The following is a 22,268-nucleotide window of genomic DNA, read 5'->3' on the forward strand; positions in this document are numbered from 1 at the left end:
TGCCCTTAACCTCCATCAAGTGTGAATAGTTCTTAAAAGGATTCTAGGATTCTATTGAATTATTTCAATGGATGACCATTCTTTTGGACGGGACAATTACAGAAAAAGGGGTCTGTTTTTGTGTTTTAAAATTACTCGATATAAGGGGCCTCGACAATTATATTAAGTGAAATTATCTTCCAGCCATGAGGATTACTTTTGAAAAGTTAATAGATTTCAGGGATAATTGTGATAAAGGTTTTGCAAAATATCGTTGCTTGTTAGAGAGAGGCCAGTGACAGTGACAAGTAAATCTCGAGTAACAGCATGGCATCCCTCAGTCCATGTCCTACTATCATGTCAACTTACAAGGACTGTCTTCTTGTTGAATTTACACTCTGTAAGCAATGTGCAAGTTTCTGAACATCGGTTTCTGCTGCATGATTATATCCGACAGGTTGGGCTTTGCTATCATGTTGTTTTACTCTGCATAAACATACAAACTTTTAAAGCCATCCTTTTCATGAGCATCGTAATGGGTATATTTTTATAGCTTGGCTTCATTCCACAAAGATGCCCACTAAAAAATTAGCCCTCATATTGTAACAGGCTGAATTACCATAGTAATAGTACTTGAGTACTTTGCTGATGAAGGCCAGGCCCACTTGCATAAAGCAATGGTTGCACTACGACTCTGTAAAAGTATTGGAGTTAATATGTCTGTGCTTGTGGGTTTGGGGAAAGTTTTCAACATCTGATCTGTATCACTTCAGCTTTTCTCCCACATTAAGCTGACATGCTGTGATCTAACTGATGTACTGTTCTAAGCAACCTTAAACCACATTTTACCAAGTCCCTGTTCCACAAAACAATCGTAGCAATAAGGTAATCGTAACTCTCCTACTTCAACAGAGACTTACGACTATCGTAGCGCTTTGTGGAACAGCACCCAAATTTTCAAATGTCAATAAAACACCTCACTGTAGAAACTATAATTTAAGGGAACATGTTTATTTCTCAATTATGATTGGTCACTAGTTCTACTTAATGATATTGCTTAATGCTGATTTGACAAAAAAGATGATGAAAATCAACTTGCTTATAAAAAAATGGGAGGATGTAAAAGAGTGAGAGAAATGTGAAGCATCTCTGTCATGGAGATCATGTTAAAGGCAGTGTTTCAAATATGTCAGGAAAACAGGTAGGCTATCAAGTGCTGAATAAGTGATAAAATGTTCATTGTGGCGCCTTTTGTCCTCCCATGTTGATAACAGTTTATATTCACTGCCTGGCTATTAGTGTGTTGTATGAATTAGTCAGTACTAGGTCAATCAATGCCAGTAGACTGTGAAATAGCATGGACACATCACATTGTTGTATATCGACCCAGCAGTGGACAGTATGATAAACCTGGGGTGCATATCACTCATACATCCTTTGTGAGAGAGTGTCTCATCACACTACACATATCTTCCCTTTTAGCTTCCTGTGTTTTTTGTATTGTGTTGCAATTTGTAGACATGGTCTTTAAATTTCAAGTACAGTGTTTCATCTTGCAGTTGGGATACAACTTCCGATATTCTAGTGGTTGTATGACTCTTTACCATCCCTGTCATTGTACAGGTTGCTGGTGGGAATTATGAGTAGTGTTTGCAATTCAATTGCAAAGCAATTCCATGAATAGAAATTGAGGGAATGAGCTCTACCCTGTGTAAATATATTCCTAGGGTTCTGTTTTTATATGGGTCTTCATCTCTTAGGGGAATAAAAGATACTTGAATAGTTTGAAATACTTATGTTGCTGTAGTTTGCACTCAGCAATATTCCAACAATATGACAGCGGTCTGTAAATAATCAAGTATGGGCCAGACAATCCAGTGATCGACATCATGAGCATCGATCCACGCAACTTGGATACGATGACATGCATCAACCAAGTTAGCAAGCCTGTCCACCCGATCTTGTTAGTCGCCTCTTACAACAAGCATGGGTTGCTGAAGTCCTATCCTAACCCGGATCTACACAGGTTTTTGTTTCAGGTTCCTGTTTCCTTGTTTACGATTATGTTCGTGAGATATTCCTTCAGAATATTTGTGAAGTCTATTTAAGTATCCAAGTCCTTGGATTTCCATAGCTGAACAAATCAAGAGTAATCAGCATTGTATATTGTGTTCGCTGAAAACATCAACAAGTAGAATATTCCAGTAATACCTGTTGTATATAGCGCTTCTATTTACAGACTTATTTGAGTTTATAATGCACAGTGATTCTTGGGTAAACTTGACTTCACTACTTCATACATCTTGTCGGAGTCAACAGCTCGATTTAAAGAAGTTGATTTAACATGCACCAAACAAAACCTGGTTGCACCCAGGTCACATCAATTTGTCAAAGTTGAAACATTGATGCATAAACTAGTCTAAATAAGATCTCTGATGACTGTGTCTTGACTTAATTAATGACGTATTGCCGTAAAACATAGAGGAACTTATGTACGTAATCTTGCAGTTTGATGACGTCAAGAAAACATGACAAATTACACGTAACACTGGGATTAGTAATGTAGTATGTGACATAAAACTTTGAGGTGTTGAGTGTGTTCAAAAATCATTGTTGCATGGAAAAGTAAGGGTTAGTCAAACACAAATTTATAATGTTTTTATTTGCACTTGGTGCATAGAGACATTAATATTAGGCTGCACTTTTCAATAATAGTTTTCAGTGGTGCATGTTTTTTAGAGTTAAATCAGACATGCATGTTATAATAATACCCAGGGGACAATGATGTAGGTGAAATTAGTTTCAGTCATGTGCACTGAGCATTATAAGGTGTGCATCATACTGATTCGCTAGTTTCCACCGGTTAGCTAGTTCACACTGATTAGCTAGTTCACACCGGTTAGCTAGTTCACACTGATTAGCTAGTTCACACTGATTAGCTAGTTCACACCAAGTGTTAAGTGTTTCCCAATAGCCACAGGATGTCATGTCAGTGCATTGCCATCCATTATTGAGGATAGGGCCATTCATTGTTTATAACCTCACAATCAATTTTATGTGACGTCATTCCAGTAATTGTTTGACTGATGTGTCCACTTGTAATCCCAAGGTTTGAGACAGATGACCTGTATTCCTGGTTGTTAGTAGGTTGATCTCAAAGCAATATTCACCGGAAATACTTTGTAAGTATATTTGACATTTATTAAACAAGAATGTCAATAACATTGTGCTATGGTTACCAAGAAATAGTGTAACTGGGTTTTACCTTGACTTACCAAACTGGGGTCCAGGAGATGCCCCGATAAAAAATTCAAGGGTCCAAGGGAAATATGAAGGTCCTGTAAAGTAATGAAATGGCGTTGCGCACTGTATGTATTAATTTCAGGACCTGTATATTTCTTGTCAAGAACTTTGTACAATGAATAGTACTGTGTGTCCCTCTGGATGTAATATATTCTTTTCTGTGGGCATTCTATACATTTACGAGTACTGGACGTACATTTCCACGTCATGTAAAACCCTACTGTAAGAGGATCATTTGGGGAAATAGCATTGTATCAGTTATTCAGAGTTGTGAACCTGATGGTGGGGTGAGATTGGACAGACGGTTGTCTATGTGCATCTCATGTCTGCACATGCTTTGATTAACCATGTGTTGCACATGCCAAGTACATGCACAGAAGAATGCACCAAGAATGTATGGCATGATTCCTGATGGGATAATGAGAGACAGAATTCTTGATAAAAAGTTCACATTATTACTCGACATCATGCAACTATGCATTTAAGAAAGTTTTTCTGTGGATAAGCATTGAAAAGCCGGTTTTGGATGGAACATAACAAATATTAGATTCTAGAAATGTGTGCTTCACTTTTTCTGCTTCTGGCATATCTTTCAAACCTGGCCAGTTGTCTACAGGATTATTTAAGTGGGGTGTTCTCCCATGAATATTAAAGCACCGTTGTATAGGCATCAAAACAATTCCGGCCTTAGAAAGTTGGGTTGTTTTAACCTTACTTCACTAGTTCATCAGAGTTTGTATGTAGTCTGTGTTAAACAGATCCATTGGTCATTGAGGCCTCCCATAATTTTATGTCATAATGCTATTTTGTGATAAGGCCACTGTAAACTAAGTTTTTTAAATTACATCCAAATTTATGAAAACTGTGAGGTGTTTCCTATTTGATAGTTTATTTTTGTACAACAAAGGCATCTAGGTACTTGGATTATAAGACGATTATATTTCTTGTATAAAATAGGTACATTGAGTATTACTGTGCTTCCCTCAGGATGCTATATATAGAGGATATTAAATGAGTGTTCTATTTATTACTGAAGAAGATGTAAGGACAGCAGGCCGCAACAGCAGCTGAACCACAATTTGTTGAATGACATCAACAATCTTCATCTATTGGCACATACGATTTTTATGAACCCCGATATATTTGTCCTCGTAAGTAATAAATAGTTTTTCTGCATCCATTCTGTACATCTTCTGTGTACTAGATCCAAATTTGTGCATACATTTATGTGTCATTGTCCCCCGCCGCGCGAAAGCGCGAAGCGGGGGATATAGTATTCACGACCGTCCGTACGTCCGTCCGTACGTCCCACCTGTTTATTGCCGCGATATCTCAAGAACTAAACACTGGATTGTCTTCATATTTGGAACTATGGTGTATATACAAATTCCGCAGACACCAGTCGGTTTTGGTGACCTTGACCCCATTTTCAAGGTCACAGCAGGCAAATCTGTTTTTGGATTTCGAAAACGGTGTTGCCGCGATATCTCAAGAACTAAACACTGGATTGTCTTCATATTTGGAACTATGGTGTATATACAGACACCGCAGACACCAGTCGGTTTTGGTGACCTTGACCCTATTTTCAAGGTCACAGCAGGCAAATCTGCTTTTGGAGTTAGAAAACGGTGTTGCCGCGATATCTCAAGAACTAATCGCTGGATTGTCTTCATATTTGGAACTATGGTGTATATACAGACACCGCATACACCAGTCGGTTTTGGTGACCTTGACCCCATTTTCAAGGTCACAGCAGGCAAATCTGTTTTTGGAGTTGGAAAACGGTGTTACCACAATATCTCAAGAACTAATCGCTGGATTGTCTTCATATTTGGTACTATGGTGTATATACAGGCGGGGGACATTTCGTCACTTTGTGACAAATACTTGTGTAAAACTGTGACCAGGATATTCTATGCATTTAACTGGAATCAACCCCTTCAATATATTAAACAGGCCTTGACTTCTGCTGTGGTATAGAGACATTCCTTGTGAACATCATGCCGATTCCATGTCAGTGGTTAACAGCCCCCTAGGGAGTCGAGGGATTCTGCTGAGATTTGCCATGCATAGCTGCTTAGGAAGCTTAATTGATGTTGGAGCATCAGGGATAAAAAGTGAAGGTCCGCTGGTTAAAAAGCCCATGTTGGGTAGATGCCAGGGCTGTGTAAGGGATGGAGAAAGCAGCTGTGGAGAGGGGAGGGGGCCCTTTAGATGTCTGCTGGAGAGGACAAGTTGCTGGAGTACCCAGGAACCATCTGTACAGGGCAAATAAACTATGGGGGCATTTCATTCGGGGGACTTTTGTGGGAAGGTGAGGTCTGTTTTGTAAATCTGCCATAATAAATCCTTATGAGGGGTATAGCAACATCAATTGTAGGCATTTAAATAAGTGGAATGCCTAGGAATAAGACAATCTTTAAATAATTTTGTGCAGAGTGATGATATTTAGATGATGTTTAGAAAATGTGTTCTTGTGAAATAAAAGCCAGTAGAGCTCAGTTGCACCTGCATCACCAGAGAGTTCTGTTTGCATGGTGCTACATCTACACATGAGTAGTGGACATTGGTCTCCAGGTATTCATGTTATTCTTTTGCACAGTGGGATATATCCTAGAGACTGATCACTGCTTCAAGCAGGGTTCACACTAGGAATTTTCTGACATGGGCCCTCCGTGTGAAAATTTCAAATATTCCAGAGTTACACCCACACTTGCCCATACTTTCCCATACAGTCCCAGTGTGGGCCTTTTTTTCAAATTTAGGGGCTAAAAGCACAAGGCCCCATCCTACAATTATCCCTGTCCAGAACCTACGGCTGCGCCCGTGACAGAAACAACACATTTGACTTCAGGACACCCAGTGTATAATTCAAATTTAAGTACCAACCGAGCCAAAAGAATTATTGCCAAGTATTGTCTGTTGCATGTTGTGCTGGGGTGCTCACTCCTGTCTGTGCACATTCACAGACAGCAATACTGCATGCACTGGCCTGTGCCTTCATCTTCAAGGGCCTTCAATCTCCCCCATGATGTAATGGTAATGAACTTGAGTGATAACCTTCACCATGCTTCTTGTAATCAACTTAAGTAGCTGCTTAATTAGGGCACTAATTAACATAACAGATCTACTTAGATAATCATCAGTGTTAACTTTGAGGTACTGCTCTAGAGTACTCTGCTCAAGACTGGCTGTACATTGTTGGGATGAAATATTTGCATTGATGGTAATAATGGTTTCAAAAAGATGCATGGAGTTAAAATGTTATTGATGCTAAGCCTCCTATTTCAAAGAATTTTAGGAACTGTATTAAGGTTTTTGAGAAAATATGTTTTTGCTTAAATGTGTTTTGAGAATAATCTTTTATTCATGTGAACCCATGTGTTATGGAGCTTACAAAAATGTCTCTGTGACCGTAAACAAACAAGATATATTGTATGCAGTATTGACACAAGTTCTTATTTTTTCACTGTGAAGTATTTTTCTGTGGAAGATAAAAGAATATTTATTTCAAGTTGGTTGTTAGGAAAATACAACATTTGCCCTTCAGAGCTATTTTTCCAACTTAACAATATCAAATGTTAAGATTGATGCAGATGGGTATAACACTAAGTGGATCATCAGTTATCAATAACATACTGAAGATACTTGAAGAGATGACTAAGGACTATTTCCCCCTTGTAAGTTATTTAATGGTACATCACTACTGGATGACTACCGGCCTTCTTCACTCTGTTCTTTGCCCTTGACATAACTGCACTTTTCCACATTCTTGACATGATAGTGCAAAACATTCCACTTACGGGAACTGTAAAAGTTAAGTGATTTGTAAGATGGAATTCTTCAACAGCTGAAGATAATAAGTTAATCACCATATCGTCATAGCTGTGGACAGATTCATTCAGTTTGGCAACCCCAGAATTGCCAGATTGCCCTTAAGATATCTGGTTAAAACTAAGCCAAGAATGTGTGAGTGATTCAGGTTTCTGTAGATGCAGTGCCTGCTATTGTGCTGATGTGACAACGATAATACAACCCAACTGTATAATAGCGTGAATGTTTCTTATTGGACCCTTGCGTTGTATACCAGGATTGTTCTTATTTTTAACATATTTTTATCATATATGCAAGTTATTTTTGTTTATGTGGAATTTGGAATATTTCATCAAGATCTGTTAAGGATGTGGATTTTAATGTTTCATTAGGAAATGGCATCCAACTTAGTACTTCCCAAATTCTCACTTAATTATTATTGGAGTAAATTTGTTTTAACTGATTATCTGTTATAATAGCCTAATGGTATTTGGAAATTTAATGATTGATATTAAAATCAAGAAATAGCTGTGTAAATTTATGCATGTGCTAGCTACTGTTGCTGAATCCTTTGATTCAAAACAGGATGAAAGATATTTGAATCAACCAAAAAATGATATAACATGATCATGGAGACGGTTGTTGAAGCTGAAGGAGTAGGCCATTACCATTCATGGTGTCTGATACCCTGACATGCCGTCTGCTCGTGATGCCATTATACAATGTCATAGACTGAACCTTGGGGTGAGTGATTGACTCCCACAGACAGCCGGTTTGCTCAATCTCCGTGTAATTTCATTGATTTGATTCTATTTTTCTGGTTGGGTATCATCGAGGAACAATTTGCATCAGATGTGTGTCTGATTGCTCCGAATCAATATTTTTTAAATGAAGTAAAATGTAAATAGAGACCTGTGAAAGATTCAACTCATTTGAGGCTAAGCTATTTTCACATCCAAGCATGCCAGGTGTGTTTCTTTAGTAAGCATTTGAATAAATTTGAAGTTACATGTATCTCTTTTTTTCACATTTAGAAATTCTTGCCATTAAGGAATTTATTTCACCTTTATTTTTCTGCCTTTTGATGAATTCAAAGAAACAAAATTAACATAATAAAAGACTTGTAATGATGTCAGGTTTGTCAGGAAAATAATTCTCAGGGATAATGAAAAGTAGATATTTTGACCTGATGTTCTAAAGCTTGATTATGCACTATTTTAAATAAGTGAGTGATTGAGGTTGTAGACATGTACCACTTTGGTGAAACCCACTGTCACAGACATGGTGCAAAGGGTCATATTTGTGGCAAATCTGTTAATGAAACCCAAGGTCAGCAAATCCTGGCATGATTAGGGGAAACAACTCTGCTGAAAAGAAGAGGACATAAGACAGTTGCCCCCCCATTTAATGATCAATCACTCCTGAGATGAGAAAACTTCAACTTATCAATTAGCCCTTTGACAAATAACAAACAGACTTCAGTGAATCATATTCTGAATATTTATTTAATGAGAGAATCTTAACTTGTGTTAACCTCTCCGATGAGAAAATCATTTTAAAGACATGTTAAAAGAGATATTTTTTGTAGAGAAGAAATAAATAAACCAATTGAATTAGTCTTCAACAATTTGTGACACTGTTATGTATGTTAAAACATGAATGTCTTTCCTCTTCTATTGTGTGTGTTGACACTTTGCCCTGTATTTATGATGTGGTATGATATTACTTTTGAAACTGAAAACACATTTATCATACGTAATTGCATGACTGAAACTATCACATCCTCAAATTATTAAAATTGAATGCAATTTATTTCTAAATGACCCTCATTTATTGCATATCCTATTTAACAGTTTGATGAATGTTTAATGGATGTGTTCCTTTCATCTGTTTCAGGTGCTACAGGAAATTACCTGAAAGTTCTCATCGCTCTTGGAGTGATTGCCGTTCTTACACAATGTATCTTCCATATTGTGTTGGTCGCCATAGCAACAGATGCCGAGCCGTATGGTTCCATGTTTCCAAACTGTAAGTTTATTTGTAAATGACAGATAATCATATTCATTTCATGGGCGATGGTGGATGGAATCAGGTTTTATGTCGGTTTGACCACATACTGTGGTTAGATGCTCTTGAGGCACTGATTATCCTGCTAGACCTATCATTATGATGGCAAATCACCCAGTTTTATGTTCTTGTCAAATAAACGACAGAAAGAATTTGAAGAACACCACTTTTTTCATTTGACTAATGTTAATCTGTCATAGCTGGAGGGTATTGCAATACACAGCCTTCCAATTGTGGCGGTTTTTAACTTGTTTTGAGTAGTATGTATTTAAATTTCCTTTCTGAAACCAGCAAAAACAAAAAGATATAAAAAAAGTCACTAAGGCCATAATAAATTTATTATTATTAACTTTATCCCTTTCATATCATATTTTTGATAACCTTCGAGGAAATTCTAACAATTAATTTATTGTGGCCTTAGGGCACAGAAACTGACAAGATATGAACCACCTAATTCCATTTATTGTGGCCTTAGGGCGCAGAAACTGACAAGATATGTACCACCTGATTCCATTTATTGACCATAATCAGTTGATAATGGCTATACATCACTCACCCCTATCTTTATGTTTCAGTAGTTTATCTGGAAAGATAAATTTCGCCTCATTTTATAGCTGCATCTACTTATATTTGAAAAAGCCTAAAAACAACATAACATGCAAAATAGACACACCTATGTTCAGCGACTATGGTAAAAGATCTGCTTGTATGTTTAACTGAAAGATTCAATGAAACAAGCAGCCTTTATAATGAAATCATTATGGTTTGATCTGATTAATTTCGCCCTCACAGCGGTAGAAACTAACAGTTTTAGCCAACTAGTCCTTATAATGATAACATATAGCAAACCCCTGAAAAATGGTAAATTTCTACTAGTCCTTATGATACCTAAACTATTGGGCATTTTGACAAGGACTATAGGACTAGTGCCAATTTCTACAGCTGTCTCAGGTTAAACTGGTCTTTTTTCCCCCTCAAAATGGTTGTCAAAATGATTTCTTCTTTGTGGCCTTTATTTTGATGACTGTAACATTCAAAAGAGAACTGTATATGTGTGTGTGTGACTCCAGTTTTACCAGGTCCTGTGAGCACATGGTCAATACAGGAAGTAAGATGGGAGTGATCTCCCCTTAGATAATACTATCTAACAATTATTCCTAACTCATATATTAAACTATGAACTTCTACCGAAGTCATACCTGTTACAATAACCTTGTAATCAGAAGCGTGAAATTTATTTTTTAGTCATCACCATATGTGCCCTTCACCTCCATAAACATAGGCAGTAATTTGCTGTCATGATTCACTGGGATCTGTGTGTGCAAAATGACTCATTGACAGGTTAAAATTGATTTATTTAATTTGTTCTTTCATAGTGTGGCAGCAAAGGAATTGATCCATTATTAATTATTCATACTGTAAAGCATGGTGTTACAAATGTCTTCCATGTTTGTTATAATGATTTGGAATTCTTTTCAAAAGTTACACATTCATTTTAAATTGTTTCATTGATGTTTTATAGTGAAACCCTGTTAGTCTGGACACCTTGCATTCAGGACAGTTGCTGTCAGGGATGTTAATATACATTCAAAAGAGCTTTGTACCCTTGATTCTTAGTTTCCCAAATTGAAAACTCACTAAAATCAGATTTTAGTTCTTGCTACCACTAAATAAAGATCTGAGGACATCCCATTATGGGTCACGTCAGAATGACCTTTCATCCAACCAATAAGTGTGTCGCCATTCAGATCATGAAAGTGACAGTCGAATGTGTTTTCTAATCATGCAACCTTGAAAAATTTAACACAGGGTATTCAGAACGACAGTTGCAGGCTTTATACTGAATCCATACAATCTAGGCGATCTATTAGCCATTCCAAAACGCTCTTTTGTTCAGTTTTCAAAGATTTTAAACAAGAATTTATCAAAATATGTTATGGAGTATAGTCTGCAGTTTGAAACTTGTTCCTTAAAGCATGAGAAAGCTACTTTCTTATTGGCTAATGTCGACTTCTTGTCAGTCATTCCATTGGTTGGTCAAAGTTCATGAAAGGTTGTTTTGATATGACCCGTAATGGGATTTCCCTCAGATCTTTTTTTAGCGGTAGCGAGAACTAAGATCTGATATTAATGAGATTGCCCAAATTGAGATGATTTAGAAGTGCTTTTGTTGAAATGTTTTATGGAATATGATAGTCCAGAAAATTGCGTCATTAATTTGAAGAAATCCAGATGTTTATAGTTTTCATCTAAAACTTTTATATACTTTAGTACTTGCGATTCGGGGGATATTTTCATGTCAGTGTCTATATATATATACATGATACAGAGGCTACCATATTCCTATGTCAAGAAATTTGTAAATCTTAATGTGTCAAGGCAATCAAGTTCTTGATGTTAAAAGTCCTTTTGTTTGCTCTCTCCCCAGGCTCTATGAATGAGAAGCTTGCCCGACTCATAGCAGTTGAAAGGTTTGTGATGTTAACATGGTGAATAATCCTTAATAAAATACTAAAACAGTAGCTTAAGCTCTGATGAAATCAATAGACACCAAGCATGCAAAGAGCATCACAGCTTTTAAGGTTCTTCAATGCTATGACATTTCTAGCAGTAGTAAGTAACACTCTACTGATGATGTCCTGTAACGCCTAGTGCAGTTACTTGGGACTTGGGACTTGGCACCCGTGAAGATTCCGGGGTAGAATAGGTCTTCAGCAACCCATGCTTGCCGTAAAAGGTGACTATGCTTGTCGTAAAAGCCGACTAACGGGATCGGGTGGTCAGGCTCACTGACTTGGTTGATTCATGTCATTGATCCCAATTGCGTGGATCGATGCTCATGATATTAATCACTGGATTGTCTGGTCAAGACTCGATTATTTACAGACCACCGTCATATAGCTGGAATATTGCTGAGTGCGGCGTTAAACAACAAACCAACCAAACCAACTTGGGACTTGGTATTCCATGAGTAGGAACTTCCAAGACGGCCATGATTGTGTCCTTGAAGCTCTTTAATCTGATAGGAATGTGTTGTCAGCATGATGTACTATATCCAGTTAAGTTTACATTGGTAGGATACAGCAGCTACTGTAGGACTACAGTGGGGGAATTATACCTACAATTAGTTGACAAGACTGCACATATATTTCCTGGTTCAGTCTTGCTGGCTGGCAATAGTGGCGTGATATTGACAAGATAGACAATACAATTTTCATTATTCAAATTAACTGTCAAATTCAAAGTTATCTCACCCAAATTTTCTGTTTTATTAAATCCAAGAAGTGTCACTTGGGAAAGGATGAACCTTGTACAATATCCTCCTTTGGGTGGGAACTTGAGTTGATGGTGTTGTGTGACTATGATGTAGAGGGGAGGGAAGGATGTTAGATGAAATCCCTGTATGAATTCTTTTTTAATCTGACCCCTGCTATACTTATGTGACTACTTTTTGAAAAGCTATGTTTTCATGGTTTTCCAGATTGGATAACACGCCTGTTGTTGATGTTGTTCGGCTGGTGGTACCAGACGTTGCGGTGTTCATCGTAGCACTCCTAGTCTTCATCATCTGCCATGTTGTTCTCAAGAAAGAGGCAGCACAGCAACAGGACCTTCCCACAACTCAAGTGATTAGGACTCGCAGACCCAGAGTGAACTTCGTCATCGCCTTCTTCGGAGAGTTCTTGCTGAGTTTGTTAATCGGTGCTAGCGGGATTATCCTGCCGTCTGTGTTGAATGCAGTCTACTTCTTGACCTTCCTGGTTGTGGGCACGGTGTGGGCGTGTTACCGCAAGCTGGGACGCAAGTTTGCGGGATTCCGTGTCTTCCTCCTTGTGTACACTGGACTCCACATCCTTCTCCTTCATCTCTACCAGTTCGAGTTCTTTCAGGACTTTTTACCTCCCGATGACCTCATTGCAAGGTATGTACCAGAGAACAGTGTCATTTCTGTACTTGCTGCCTAGTGTTTTTTCTTTGAAGGGTCACCATTGTCAAGTTTGCACGAGGGAACAGTATCATAATCTTCCCTAATGCCATGCTCACTCACTCACTCACTCACACTCACTCACTCACTCACTCACTCACTCACTCACTCACTCACTCACTCACTCACTCACTCACTCACTCACTCACTCACTCACTCACCCACCCACCCACCCACCCACCCACTCACTCACTCACTCACTCACTCACTCTTGTGTTAACTTTGTAAATATTAATCAGCCCAAGTTTGTCCATTCAGGAATAGACTGTACAGAAAAGCAAGGGCATGTTCCACAAAGCAATCTTTGTGCTACGAATCTCATAACTGCCATTCTCAAGCAAAGACATCATCACATAGTCTTGAGCTCAGATCTGGTAATGGACAGGAGCCATAGACTGCTTGTCGGTTAACTCACTTCCAGGTATTTTCTTGCTTCTTCTGAAATGCCAAGACAGATATAAATACCAACTGACCTTAAGAACTTCTATTTTAAGAAAATATATGGAAACTCTTTGTCATGATTGGTTGTTTTATTGTGAACTGGCGATCATTGTCAATGTTCTGAAATAATTAAGTGAAATAATGGGTAATATTATAATGCGAAGTAAAGTTATGGTTTTGAAATAGCATATTTGCATAAATATATATCATGATAAAAAATCTTCAAAAGGGTTATAAGTTGTGACATTGAACAGTGTTGATTATGAACACAGTAACAATTATGATTCTAATTGTAATACGTCCTGTTATATTGATTCAGACAGGTAGTGACCGCCTCGGTGGTCTTGTGGTAGAGCGTCCGCCCGGAGAGCGGAAGGTCCGGGGTTCGATCCCCGACCGCGTCATACCAAAAGACGTTAAAAGATGGTACTTGTTGTTACCCTGTCTGGCGCTCGGCATTAAGGGGCTAAAACAAGGACTGGTCGGCTCGGAGTCAGTATACTGTGTCTGAGTGGGGTATTCATGTTAAACTGCGGCATGGTATCTCAGTGAGCTAGCACTATAAATCGGCATCAGTCCGGACTAGTACAAGCAGCCACACAAACACACACACGTACATGCACGTCGCTATATAAGTGCAATAATCTTGGACGCGACGTTAAACCCGATTTCACCACACCTCACCTCAGACAGGTAGTGCGTGGGAGACTTTATCATATGTTGAGTCATGTACTACTCTACAGTGATATGTTTGCTTACACTGAGTAACACCAAGGTCAAGGTAGGAGTCATTCATACTCATGTGATATAATGAATAATCACATGGGGTATAAATATGATAGCACACTAATGAAATATGTACATGAAGAATAGCGGGATGGTCTTAGGGTTGTAACTGAGATAGCAGCATATAACCTGATTAGCTATCAGAGTACGTTGGAGTGCAGATATGATCTACTTATGTCTTAAATATTATAACATGTTTGTCTGAGCACACCTGGATAACCTTTTTTGTGATATGGATATTTTGTATTCCATTCAGGGGTGATCAGCTGCCATGTTTTATGGAAAAGGATGTCTGATATTTTCATTCATTAAAGAAAATATCAATAAATTTAAGTTGGAATCACTCCACTCAGTGTCAAACAGGGTGTGGGGTGGCCTAGTGGTTAAAGTGTTCGATCAGCAATCGAAGGTCCGAGTTCCCCACATGGGTACATTGTATGGAGTCCATTTGTGGTGTCCTCCATCATGATGTTGCTGGGATGTTGTTAAAAGTGTAAAACCCAACTTACTAACTGGTGTCAAACAGTTAGTGTTTAGTAAGCCAATGAGTCATCTGTTCTTTTTACATGTCCTAATGATACCTTGAAACAGCGATCTGGCATTTTAAGGTGATAGGGTCTATTGGATGAATACTTCATTTGTCGGGTATTGCAGGTTGCCTGAGCTTTGGTTTCGCGAACACCAGGTATCATTACTGTTTGATAGTGATTCATAAACACATGCTCATGATATAGTCGGAACAAACAATTGACTCTGCTTTATGCAGATATTTCTATTGGATATGGAAAGGGTTTTGTCGCTTTATTAACATGATCCATTAAACACAAAAGAACTCCATTATTTCTAAGCAATATGTCCCTATATCAGTATATGTATCTGACATTGTACCCAGGTAGTATTGGGTTCCTGACACCAAAGTGCTTTAATTGTGTATACCTAAATAACATATAATGTTTTGGTATTATTTCTTCAGCAATACAGTGTGTACATTAAATACTGCATAAAATAACAGTTGTAAAGCCCTGTAAAAATCCGGGTTAGAATTGGTCTTCAGCAACCCATGCTTGTCGTAATAGGCGATTAATGGGATTGGGTTGTCTGGTTCCCCGACTTGGTTGATGCATGTCATCGTATCACAATTCCGCCGTGATATTGCTGGAATATTGCGGCGTAAAACCATACTCACTCACTCACTCGTATCCCAATTGCGTGGACCAATGCTCATTATGTCAATCACTGGATTGTCTGGCCCAGGCTCAATTATATACAGACTGCCGGCCAATAGCTATAATAATGCTGAGTGTGGTATTAAAACAACAAACAAACAAACAGTTGTACATGTTATTTAGCTTCTCGAGGGTTAATATGCCTAGGGTCTGTGGCTGAATTATATGATGGTGTCTCCAATCCATTATTTACTGCCATGCATAAATATTATTTATACACAAGCAACTTGTATTTGCACAATATTATTCTGCTACAGCAACAGGCTATCTGTCAGCTCAGTAGAGACTAGCAAGCAATCACTGTCTACCATACACAATCATTTGGAACATTTCACAACAAAGTCATCTTCTGGAGTCGTGGACTCTTTAATCATGCAGATGAAGGCGGTATTCACAGTGTTTCTCTGACTGTTCCTCTGATGCTGAAATGCATCATTATGGTGGCAGAAGAGAATGCAGCTCCCCTCTGATCGCACGTGAATGTTGACTAAGCATTAGTTGGTGTTGTGATCATAAACATCTTTTGGTCATTTGTCTAAAATAATGAGATAGCCAGTTGGAAATAGGACACTGAGATTTTTAGACCACATGAAAATTGTTAGCTTCATCTGCCGAAGATCTGCTGATTTCTGGAAATATGTCATATTTATGCTGATAGTTCTGACATGATTAAATGTTTTTTAATAACTACTGGTAGCCTTACCAGTATGTCCAGTTATTTGGAAATGAGGAATTGAAAAGTGTTTTGAGCCAGCTCTGCACCGAACATGTTCCAGCATATCTTGCAAACATCACACCTACCCTCTGTTTACATGTCACCTAGAGGTGGTAAATCTTGTAATGTCATGAAATTCATTCACTAAATGAAAGCATCACATATTGTTGATTCCAACAAACTGATTGACAGTCAGTTGAATGAAAAGTATACTTTCAAAATAAACACGAACTATAGGAAAATACAGAGAAGTATGTACATTAAGAAGAGATGTTTCCAATGTGTACCACTTAATGACAAAACTAACAATCAGTCAAGTCTTACCACTGAGTCTTTATTCTTATCGACCCGTGAAGATCTGGGTTAGATTAGGTCTTCAGCAACCCATGCTTGCCATAAAAGGCGACTACACTTGTTGTAAGTGATGACTAACGGGATCGGGTGGTCAGGCTTGCTGACTTGGTTGATGCATGTCATCGTATCCCAATTGCGTGGATCGATGCTCATGATATCAATCACTGGATTGTCTGATCCAGACTCGATTATTTACAGACCACCGTCATATAGCTGGAATATTGCTGAGTGCGGCGTTAAACATAAAACAAACAAACTTTATTCTAATCACGATATGCTGCACGTGATTTCCAAACTTGACACACGAATCCTGCATGAGACAAAATTGTGGATCTGGAGTCATGGGTCTATGACATCACATATGATGTGTTCATGAGCGTCGATTCACAAAGCATACCAGTATGTTCGTTTGTGCATCAAACCAATCTCTTGAATATGAGTTATTCTTCATATATTAACCACTATGTATTGTATTCGTGTTTCTTTTGTTGGTGAGTTCATAATGAAAAGTGGGTCATCGCAACCTAGGAAGAATGCAAGGATGCACTGGTTGTGAATATTGCACAGGAGGGTAGTTTCATACACCTGCCATCTTTATCAACAACTAAAGTTAGGTTGATGTGTAAACGAGGTAGTTTCCTTGGTGTAAGCATTTTCGACTAATCTCTCCCTAGGTAGGTAATAATGCTGAGATTTCATTTTCTGCTTCAGTTGCAAACATTTGCAGGTAATGATGCTCATGTTGGTACAGACTGATGAGCCGCTGATGACAGTGTCGGTCTGTGCTTGATTGCAACGGAGGAGTTAATAATACTTTAACTGTGGCATAGATTTTCATATTGTGTGTATGCAAGGCTGCAGATGACGGCATGACTTTGGTTGTACTAGAAAAACTATGTAGATTTTCATAGCAAATGGAACAATTATTATAGAGAGAAATAAATAGATCTGAATGAACTACTGTGACCCTAAATGATATTTCTAAATGCCATATGGATGATATGCAATTATTTGTAAGTGTATTGACAGGTTTTTGAAATAGTGAACTGTTCCATTATCACTTATTATGGAAGTGGTTCATGACCTTTCTCAAAAACACAATATTTAATAATTTAATATCTTGTGTTCATGCGAAAGGTACTCTTGTAAATGTTAGTTCTTAAACTGTGGCTGTAGGAATACTTGACTGCATGTTTCTGTTTGAAATATGAAGTTTACCCTTTCTGAAAGTTTGTTTATGATTGTTGAGTAATTCTGGAATGAGATTTGTGAAACGTTAAAGTAGTGTGTTCCTTTTGCTCTTATTTAATGAAGCTAGTGTTCACAAGCAAGACCTGGCTGGCCCAGCTGGAATGTGACTTAACTTTCCTTTGATGAAGAACAGGCAGGAACTAGGTGCCATAAGGGCATTTAAAAGTCTTTGAAGAGTTCACTCTTTGTGCCTGGGTTTGGCCAGATTATGTTTTGGAGGTTCAAGGCCTAGGGTGACGTCCATGGCTGATCTTTATGAATGTTTATGGGTGTTTTGAAGTCTCCTGCAGCAGTGGTTCTGTCACAGGTTGGAGGTTACGGCAGTCCTCAAGATGGATGCAGCCACCAGCTGTGGCAGGGAGCCTGACTCACAATGTAGCCATCAAACAGCCATCCTTGAAGCCAGGACCTCTATGGTGGCTTACCATTAAGATGACTTGGCTTCCTACTGTCTTACATTGTCTCACAATGACTTTATTATCAGAGCCACTGTTTGTATGTGAACTGTCATGACAGCTCTGATGCACTATATGGTGTACTGTTTTATTGAAGAAGGGAATATCGTATTCCACATAATAAGCGTCCACAGCGATATTTGCTGATATATTGGCTAGTGAACAATCCCAATTAACACCCCTTCCGATTGATCAATGTACAAAAGACTTATTTATTCGCCTATAATATGCACTCGTGTGTTATATGCACCCTTAATTATGGGCAATTGAATTCTGGGAAAATATATCTGTCGTATATAAACATTTCAGGCTGTCAGCATAAACCACGAAATCTTTCTTTCGACTCTATTTCTTATTTTGAGAGCGCCCTTGACGCTTATTACTTCGAATACGGTACTTTGATTTTCATATTTCATTGGCTGCATTGGGACCCAAAATTAGGATTTTTTGTAAGCTTTTCATAAATCAACAAAATTAGAATTGTGTGTCTAAACATAACAACTTGGGCTGGTGTTTGGTTGTTTTTTAATATTGAATAGATGCTTTCGATAATTCAGCTGCAAATTCCTAGTGTTATCTTTTATATACTTTCAAATGAGAAAAGGACAAAATGTTTTGTGATCTCATATTAGCACTGTCCCACTTGGTGATTCTGAAGTGGCCTTGGTGCTTGGTGCCCCACTTGGTGATTCTGAGGTGGCCTTAGTGCTTTGTGCCCCACCCGGTGATTCTGAAGTGGCCTTGGTGCCCCGCTTGGTGATTCTGAGGTGGCCTTGGTACTTGGTGCCCCACTTGGTGATTCTGAGGTGGCCTTAGTGCTTTGTGCCCCACCCGGTGATTCTGAAGTGGCCTTGGTGCCCCACTTGGTGATTCTGAGGTGGCCTTGGTGCTTAGGGTCCCACTTGGTGATTCTGAAGTGGCCTTGGTGCTTGGTGCCCCACTTGGTGATTCTGAAGTGGCCTTGGTGCTTGGTGTCCCACTTGGTGATTCTGAAGTGGCCTTGGTGCTTGGTGTCCCACTCAGTGATTCTGAAGTGGCCTTGGTGCCCCACTTGGTGATTCTGAAGTGGCCTTGGTGCTTGGTGTCCCACTTGGTGATTCTGAAGTGGCCTTGGTGTCCCACTTGGTGATTCTGAAGTGGCCTTGGTGCTTGGTGTCCCACTTGGTGATTCTGAGGTGGCCTTGGTGCTTGGTGCCCCACTTGGTGATTCTGAGGTGGCCTTAGTGCTTGGTGCCCCACTCGGTGATTCTGAAGTGGCCTTGGGGCCCCACTTGGTGATTCTGAGGTGGCCTTGGTGCTTGGTGCCCCACTCGGTGATTCTGAAGTGGCCTTGGTGCCCCACTCGGTGATTCTGAGGTGGCCTTGGTGCTTGGTGCCCCACCCGGTGATTCTGAGGTGGCCTTGGTGCTTGGCGCCCCACTTGGTGATTCTGAGGTGGCCTTGGTGCTTGGTGCTTCACTCGGTGATTCTGAGGTGGCCTTGGTGCTTAGGGTCCCACTTGGTGATTCTGAGGTGGCCTTGGTGCTTGGTGCCCCACTCGGTGATTCTGAGGTGGCCTTGGTGCTTGGTGTCCCACTCGGTGATTCTGAGGTGGCCTTGGTGCTTAGGGTCCCACTTGGTGATTCTGAGGTGGCCTTGGTGCTTGGTGCCCCACTCGGTGATTCTGAGGTGGCCTTGGTGCTTGGTGTCCCACTCGGTGATTCTGAGGTGGCCTTGGTGCTTAGGGTCCCACTTGGTGATTCTGAAGTGGCCTTGGTGCCCCACTTGGTGATTCTGAGGTGGCCTTGGTGCTTGGTGCCCAACTCGGTGATTCTGGAATGGCCTTGGTGCCCCACTCGGTGATTCTGAGGTGGCCTTGGTGCTTGGTGCCCCACTTGGTGATTCTGAGGTGGCCTTGGTGCTTAGGGTCCCACTTGGTGATTCTGAGGTGGCCTTAGTGCTTGGTGCCCCACCCGGTGATTCTGAGGTGGCCTTGGTGCTTGGTGCCCAAATTGGTGATTCTGAGGTGGCCTTACTGCTTGGTGCCCCACCCGGTGATTCTGCAGTGGCCTTGGTGCCCCACTTGGTGATTCTGAGGTGGCCTTGGTGCTTAGGGTCCCACTTGGTGATTCTGAAGTGGCCTTGGTGCTTGGTGCCCCACTTCGTGATTCTGAGGTGGCCTAGTTTCCAAGTGTCCTGCTTGGTGATTCTGGGGTGGCCTTGGTACCCAGTGTCCCATGCTTGCTGTTGAGGCTGATATAGTTACAATGACCTGGATGACTCTGTGTCATCCTGCCCCGATGGCTTGATCATCGCTCTTGCCATCAGCCTGGCCTAGAATCAATTATTTAAATAATACTGTGGCATAAGACAACATTCACTAAATGAAGGTTATCTGCAAATCTTTCACCAGCAGAGCCTACATGACTTGTCTGAGACTCTAGCTCCTCTCTCTTCTCCCTTCCCCTGCCCCCAAGTGGCATTAAGACGATGTGTGAGAACTATGATGAAGAGCGAATACTAATGCCAAGACGGGGAACAATAAACCCGCCAAAGGTTGTATTTGTAGTCTCTGTAATCATTGGAGAGACATTGAACCAAGCTTGCAGTTAGGTAACCTTCACATCCCACATTCCACCAAACCTGCAATGCAGCATTTTTTGCAAGCCAGTACAAAGTACACCCTTTCATATGGAAGCTATGTCTGTAGCCAGGGAAACTTGTTGTATCCACATCACAGCAGGGAGCCTATCATCCAAGTGTGTTACGTGATGGCCTCGACATGGTGCCTTCCTGTATGCTGGGGGATCTGCTGCAGCCAATCCTAGAGAAACCATATCTGATTAATTCAAAACATGTTTTTTGATTAGTGGGGTATGTGTGTCAGCATTACATTTGATTAAACACTAAACAGATGGGGATGATGGAGAGGTATGCCATTGAGTTGGACAGGTCGTTATTTGGAAACTTTTACATTTCTTGTATCACATCATCAGTGTACTTCATAGAGTTTTAGAATATTAAGTCTTTGATTGGCAAGTTAGAAGAACATGAAGACATCAAACTTTAATGAATAAATTATTATGTTAAGTTCACGAACACATCTAAGTGCTATAATTCCGTTACTTTGGATCAAATTTTGTTTGGAGTCCAGTTGGAAACCAGTCCCCAGTGGGAGATGTCGCAATGAAAATTTAGTACCACAATGGCTACCTGTCTGAACAAAGCGATAGTTTTATGGATGTGTAGGACTCAGATCCATGGTAGGGACCCTGATATGTGGCAGATTTCTCAAATAGGACAGATAGTGGTGGATACTCAGTTCTATGGCAGATTACACATATGGGACAGATATTGATTATCATATAATACTAATAATTGTTTTTATCGTCAAACATAGTATATATAGCGTCTGAATTTTGATGATCAATGTTGCAATTTCTCTTGATTATTTTTATTGGTTTTAGAACAGCATTGTTGGTCCAGGTATAGCATATCGGTATGTTTCTTAAAACGTTCCCCGTAGTTTCATCGTAGAAATAATATTCAAACACCTTCCGCACCATCCTCTAATTTGCCGGAGTTGACAAAATCCTGAGTATTTTCTCACTCCCCTACTTTGGATTCAGAGCCTTTATGTGAGAATTGCTTGGATTTGGGGGAAATCATTCCAAAATGATTTGGCATTAGGGTCTTAGATACTGGTTTCTTCCTCTGATGGCATCAATACACAATAAGAAAACCTTCATTTTGTATGGTGTCTGGCTGCATCTTATTAATTAGACATTAACTTTCATGACATCATCACAGGCAAGGAGTCGTGACGTCATCTCAAGCATGACGTCATATAACAATTGAACTGATTGTCCTTCACGGATAGCACATCATTGCAAACATGATGTCACTTACCAGAG

General features: G+C 39.7%; 1 protein-coding gene across 9 annotated transcripts in view; it reads left to right on the forward strand.

Annotated features, from left to right (window-relative positions):
• Positions 1-22,268, forward strand: part of LOC124148246 (piezo-type mechanosensitive ion channel component 1-like) — a 118,618-nt gene that overhangs the window by 12,932 nt on the left and 83,418 nt on the right. For all 9 annotated transcript variants that reach the window (XR_007221946.1, XM_048398910.1, XM_048398912.1 and 6 more), the window contains exons 3-5: positions 8,992-9,123; positions 11,591-11,633; positions 12,644-13,084. Coding sequence is in view for 8 of the 9 variants with exons in the window: in XM_048398910.1 (XP_048254867.1) it covers positions 8,992-9,123; positions 11,591-11,633; positions 12,644-13,084 (616 nt within the window). In the remaining variant the exon portion in view is untranslated. The remainder of the gene's footprint in view (positions 1-8,991; positions 9,124-11,590; positions 11,634-12,643; positions 13,085-22,268) is intronic.

This window comes from Haliotis rufescens, unplaced genomic scaffold (genome assembly GCF_023055435.1).
Source record: "Haliotis rufescens isolate VD_foot unplaced genomic scaffold, xgHalRufe1.0.p SCAF_19, whole genome shotgun sequence".
Classification (NCBI taxonomy): Eukaryota; Metazoa; Mollusca; class Gastropoda; order Lepetellida; family Haliotidae; genus Haliotis; species Haliotis rufescens.